Raw genomic sequence first — 6,302 nt, 5'->3', positions numbered from 1 at the left:
GTAAGGTCAATAACTGAGTCCCAGAAGCAGGGGAGGGCAGGCACAGGTTTGGGGAGGTGCAGAGCCGCACCGTTCCAGAGCCATCCTTGCCGTCGGGGTGTCGCGACCCGCAGGGCCACATCAGGTGGGAACGTTCGAGTTCAGGCCCCTCGTCCCCTCCCTGCGGCACGTCGTCCGCTTTGCAAGGCGAGCCCTGCCTGACCAGTGGGGTGCCCAGGGTTCGGGTGGGGGAGGCCCAAAGGCTTCAAGGTCCTCAGCGCGCCGCGCCCGGCCGTGGAGCGGCTGGGGGGCGTGGTGGGGGGGGGGACTGGCGGGCGCCCGGGGGAGAGTCGGGTCCCAAACCCCCGGGCGGCCCGGGCTCTGCGTGCGCCGCGCCGCCGCCTTGGTTGGCAGTGCGACCGCTCGGGACACACCCACCGAGTTGGAGCCTAAGGGAAAGTTGGGGAACTTGACTTCGCCGGACAGCGCCACCATACGACGCCCTGGGGTCTGCAGCCCGCGCCCCGGCGTGCGCTGCTGAGCCCCGTGTGGCCCCGCGCGGGCGGATAAGGGGTCCACGGCCCCGGAGAAGGGGCGGTGCTCCGCCGGGGGGGGGGGGGGGCCGAGACGGGCGGGCGCGCCGGCCAATGGGCGTCGCCGCCTCCCCGGGGTCCCGCCCCCGGAATCCCGGGCCGGAGCGTGAGAGCCTGGCGGGTCAGACGCGAGCGGCGAACGCGCGGTGCGGGCGCTCCGGCCGTGGCCCGCGGGGCCCACGCGGCAACCGCGCGTCCAGCGCGGCCCGGGTAGGCGACGCAGGGGCTGGGTCGGCCCGGCCATGCCGCTGGAGGCGGAGGACGCGCTGTACGTGGCACTGGAGCTGGCCATCGCCGCGCTGTCGGTGGCGGGCAACGTGCTGGTGTGTGCCGCGGTGGGCACGTCGAGCGCGCTGCAGACGCCCACCAACTACTTCCTGGTGTCCCTGGCGGCGGCCGACGTGGCCGTGGGGCTGTTTGCCATCCCGTTTGCCATCACCATCAGCCTGGGCTTCTGCACCGACTTCCACAGCTGCCTCTTCCTCGCCTGCTTCGTGCTGGTGCTCACGCAGAGTTCCATCTTCAGCCTCTTGGCCGTGGCCGTCGACAGGTACCTGGCCATCGGCGTCCCGCTCAGGTGAGGCGCGCGGCGCCCCCAGCCGCGGGGCCCCTTCGAAGTCCCGCAGAGGAGCGCCCGCTCCAGGCCCAGGGTTGCTGGCAGGCGCGCGCGCGCGGGGCGCTCTGGGCTCCGGTTCCCAGCCTGGAGACACGTGCGCCCGGGCTGCCCAGACCCTCTCGGTGCCCGGGGCCGGCTCCTGGAGGCCTCTGCTCCCCCGGATGCGCACGTGTTTTTAAGGGGATCTGCGTAGGGACAGCTCTAGGAGTTCTGGGGAGTGCGGTCCCTGGTCGCCGGCCCGCGGTGGAAACTTCGGGGAAAGCACCACCCCCGACGGGCGGGTGGAGGCCCGGGCGCGGGAGGTTTGGTCATGCCATCGCCTCCTCTGTGGCGAAAACTGTTTCCTTCCACCCGTCACCCGCGGCCGACCCAGAGCGAGGTCCCCAAACTGTTTCCTCCCACCCACGGCTGAGGCCCGGGTCCAGAGCAGCGGCCCGACGCGCCCCCTGAGTCCTGGGGGGCCAGGAGGCTGGGGAGGTCCCAGGGCAGCCTTGGACACTGGGCCTACTCAAGACCCAACTTCAGAATGTACCTGCCACAAAATCAGGGCCAGGCCGGCCCAGGGGTAGGGGGTGGGGGGAGGACCCAGTTAACGCTAGGGAACGTTAGGAACATCTGTGCCTGTCTGCTGAATGGTGACCCAAATCACCTCCATATACTTTTAAGAGTCAAAGTGCTGCTGCGTGGGCCAGTAAGCACAGCCTCCGAGCCTCATGCCCCGTTGTGTAACCTTGTTTACCCTCCACTGCCCTGTCCCAGCAGGCTGGGGACGGAGCCAACAGGATTTCAGAAAACTGGAGAATTTATGGGTGGTCTCTTCTGCCTAGTGAGAAAAATGTAGGTTTCAGGGGATGGAGCCAGCCAGCCGTGGGAGTGCGGCCCCAGTGGTAGCTGATGATGGAATTCAATCAAAGTTGAGCACTCTGAAAGCAGGAGTATCAGGGAACCTCAGGGCCGATTGATATTATTTACTGCCTTCCCTGCCGGGGCCCTTTTGGCATTTCTGAGTTGGGTGAGCTTTGGATGGATCTCTTTGGGTTTGGAGCTGGGAAGGGAAACTGAGTCACGGGAGCAGGAAGGAAGGGAAGGAATTTATTGAGTGCCGACTGCGTGCCAAGTCTGAGAGGCAGTTTGTACTGTCCGTTTATCCTTTCATTCTTGCTCTAATTCAGAGGGTAGGTACTAAGGGGGTTGGTGGCTCAGGGAGGTTAGAGTCTTGCTCAGGATGATGCATCTAGGATGATGCATCCGGAATGAGTGTCGGCGCCAGGACTTGAACTCAGAGTTGGCACCGTATTCCCACTGTGCCATTATCAGGCTGTCTTAACAGGGCTGTGTGTGGGATCAGTGTTTGGGATGCGGGTAGAAAGCATACTGCTGTTTCTGGAAGCAGAATCTGTCTGCAGTCAATTGGTGGTTGTAAGGGAAATGTGTTTGAGGGAATTGGCCGGGAGAAGGCGCCTAGAAGCCTTTAGAGCAGGCAGACACGCTGAACCTGGGAGTTGTGGGTTGTGTCCTTGCTCCCAGTGGGAACAGGAACCTCCTGCCGGGCTGTAGGCCTGGTCTCTGTGTCCAGGCCTTTCCACCTGCTGCTGCCCTTGGCATCGGACCAGGTGGCCTTGTGCATTCCATTAGGTGACCAAGCCCCGAGATTTCCAAGACTTGGGGCAGCATGGTATGGCCTCTTAGGGGCCCTCTTCCTGCCTCTTGGTCTTCATGCTGGTGACTTGATGGCCTTTGGGACTGTTTGCATCCAGCAGGCAGTCAGTCCCGAGCTCCCAGCCCGAGTTGCCCATTTAACAGAAGCCCCTTGGCTTTGCTCCAGGCAAAAGCCCAGAGAGACCCCCCGCCCACCAGGAGTTACTGGAAGAATCCCTTGTGCCCCGCGGAGCAGGAAGTTCCATAAAGGTTGAAATCTGTTGGTTCTTGTCCTGGTTTGTGTTGGGCGGGGTCTTGAAAAAAAAATGGGTGTGGGTGTGTTAAGGGGAAAGCAATGTGAATCACAGGCCCTGAACATCTCCTTTGCATTTGCCAAGGGCAGGGGGGTGAGATGCAGGAGTAGGGTGGGAGGAATGGTCAGTGGGGAGGCGCCTCGGAGCTCATCCCCTTCCAGGCCTCTTGGTCTGCCCCTGAGAGTTCAGAGGTGTGGAGGAAGGGTGTGTGGGCAGCCTCTTCTCCCCGCCCCGGGAAGGTTCTGGCATCTGACCTGCCCTGGCACCAACCCCCACCCGCGGGTTGGAGAGGGTGCAGGTTCTCAGGGCTCCTGAGCCCTCCCAGGGGAAGATCCCTCATCTGCTAGCACTTCCTGCTTCTGGGGAGTACGGCCCCCGGTGAGCAGGCTAAGATGCGGGATTACAGGGCCCTGCTGGGTCAGAATCTCTGGGGTGGGGTATGGGGAGGAGATTCCAGTGTTAGTATCTTTAACTGGGGGATTGGCAGATCCTTGGACTTGGCCTTGGGACCCCCCCCCCCCGCCCCGTCACAGGTGTGGCGGGCTCCAACAGCATCCGTGCCCCAAGGCTCTGGGTTCGAGGCCCGAGTGGTCAGCCAGCCGTGAGCACAGCCCACGGCCGCAGAGACCACAGGCCCCACCTGCCACCCAGTTGCCAAGGGTAAAGTTTTAGTGACATCAGGGAGATCACAGTGCAGAGGGAAAGGGGAGCCCCAAGGTCATGCTGGGCACAAACATGACAATTTTGGCTGGACTTAAAAAAGAGGAGTGTCTGCTCACGCCAGGCACTGTCCCGGGCCTTCAGAGTGAGGGGCGCCCACACGCAGAAGAAAGGCCGCTTCCTCTAGTTCAAGATTCACCTTTAGTGTTGTTTCAAAATAAAGCTAAGAAAGAATTTCAGCTCTGGGTCCTACCCCTCCAACCTTCCCAGGGACACTCCTCCGTGAGTCCTCCCTTCTTCCACATCCGTGTTCTCTTTCTCTTCCAGACCATTCCGTTCGTGGGTCGAACGGTGGCCTCCCTGAAAGGTGTCCATGTTCTAACCCCCCAGAACCTGTGGATGTTCCCCTTATGTGGGAAAGGAATGAATAGTACTTTCTCTGTATCTTGAGAGGAGGACTTTGTCCTGGATTATCTATCCCGTGGCCCCTAAATGCCATCACATCCTTAGGAAACAGACCTGCAGAGAGGGAGGGCGAGGCCACGTGAACATGGAGGCGGGGCCCCCAGCCGAAGCGGCGAGAAGCCTGGGACGAGCTCGGCTCGTGCCCTAGAGCCTCTGGCAGGGAGCGTGGCCCTGCCGCCTGGCTTGCAGGATTCTGGCCTCGAGCACTGTGAGGGGATAGATAGTTTCGAGCCACCAGGCTTGGGGCACTTGGTTGCAGTAGCCCCAGGAGGCCACCAGTAACTGGTGGATGCACTGAAATCCACTCCCCCGCCCCGCCCTACCGCCAGTGGATTTCTTTGTGGCCCTCCGCCCCGAGCCTCTCCGGCGAGTCTTCCGCTCAGTTCACCTCCTGTGGGTCGAATCTGACGGTCCCTTCTTGGAGCTCATCACACACGTCCTCCCAGCAGCCCCCCGGGCCAGCTCCTGGGACCCCCGTCTCACCTACCCTGGCTCCCCTGTAGCCATTCTCCAGAATGCTGCCAGAGAGGAGGATTTGAGTCTTAAATCAGATCGCCTCGTTCCCCTGCTTAACGCCAGGCCGTGGTGCCTAGGAGTAAAATGCCAATGTGGCACCACGATCTGGCCTCTGCCCACCCACCTTGTCCCCTCCCCGCCTCGCCCACCACAGCCCCACGGGGGCCCAGGCTCTTTTCCCGGGCCGGTCTGAAGAGGCTTCTCCCGGCCCCTGCCTTCACTTATCACTGACCTGGCCCTAAAGTAGGTCTTTACCTGGTCGCGGGTTATGGTCTCCTTCTGCCCTGGGCATGAGCTCTTTGACTCCCAGGAGGGGCTTGTTCTTAAATTCCGGGCCCCAGTACTGGGCATGTTGCCTGGCACGGGGCAGGCACCCGTATTTTGGGTGCATATGTGAGTGACTGGGTGAAGAGTGTGTGTCGGGGGAGGGTCCCAGACGGCAGGTACCGGTAATGGGCAGAGCCGTCTGGTGAAATAATGTCAGAAAAAAGATGGTCTGATAAGTTTTAATGGAGAAAAGGGGGGGGGGGGAACCATCTTCTGAAGGGCTCTCACGGGCCTGAGGGAGAATGGGGGAGAAGAGGTGCTCAGAAAGCCGGCATGTGCTATGGGCAAGGGCCATGCGTAGTCCTGGGGCCAGCCTGTTACCTACGGAAGGGAACATGGCTCTCAGGACTGGAGGAAAAGTCACCCGGGACTGGGGCGGAGGGACTTGGGTGCTCCTCTCTCGTTACGAACCCTCCACTGTGCGTGTGCACTCCTGAGCCCCGAGCGGTGACTTAAACCAGCAGCAGGTGCAGCATTTGCCGGAGTCTGAGCCCATGTCCCCAGTTTGGCTATTATGGACATTGCTGCTATAAACATTGGGGTGCAGTTGCCCCTTCGGGTCCCTACATTTGTATCTTTGCGGTAAATACCCAGTAGTGCGGTTGCTGGGTCGTAGGGTAGCTCTATTTTCAACTGTTTGAGGAACCTCCATACTGTTTTCCAGAGTGGTTGCACCAGCTTGCATTCCCACCAACAGTGTAGGAGGGTTCCCCTTTCTCCGCATCCCCGCCAACATCTGTCGTTTCCTGACTTGTTAATTTTAGCCATTCTGACTGGTGTGAGGTGCTATCTCATTGAGGTTTTGATTTGGATTTCCCTGATGCCGAGCGATGTTGAGCACTTTTTCATGTGTCTGTTGGGCATTAAATATCTTCTTTGCAGAAATGTCTGTTAATGTCTTCTGCCCGTTTTATTTTTAAAAAAAGATTTTCTTTATTTACTTGACAGAGAGAGACACAGCGAGAGAGAGGGAACACAAGCAGGGGGAGTGGGAGAGGGAGACGCAGGCTTCCCGCCAAGCAGGGAGCCCGATGTGGGGCTCGATCCCAGGACCCTGGGATCATGACCTGAGCCAAAGGCAGATGCTTAACGACTGAGCCACCCAGGCACCCCTGTCTTCTGCCCATTTCTTGATTGGATTATTTGTTCCTTGGGTGTTGGGTTTGGTAAGTTCTTTAATAGAGTTTGGATACT

At 60.5% G+C, this 6,302-nt stretch overlaps 1 protein-coding gene across 1 annotated transcript in view; it reads left to right on the top strand.

Annotated features, from left to right (window-relative positions):
• The first annotated feature begins 709 nt into the window (after positions 1 to 709).
• The window catches only part of ADORA2B (adenosine A2b receptor), a 20,806-nt gene continuing 15,213 nt past the window's right edge, over positions 710 to 6,302 (top strand). Inside the window, exon 1 of the mRNA XM_025864245.2 lies at positions 710 to 1,149. Coding sequence (XP_025720030.1) covers positions 815 to 1,149 — 335 coding nt within the window. The 5' untranslated portion in view covers positions 710 to 814. The remainder of the gene's footprint in view (positions 1,150 to 6,302) is intronic.

Source organism: Callorhinus ursinus, unplaced genomic scaffold (assembly GCF_003265705.2).
Source record: "Callorhinus ursinus isolate GAN/ISIS: 27379988/994484 unplaced genomic scaffold, GSC_fseal_2.0 scaffold43, whole genome shotgun sequence".
Lineage (NCBI taxonomy): Eukaryota > Metazoa > Chordata > Mammalia > Carnivora > Otariidae > Callorhinus > Callorhinus ursinus.
The sequence above is the reverse complement of the archived record's forward strand: the minus strand, read 5'-3'. Positions and strand labels throughout refer to the sequence as shown.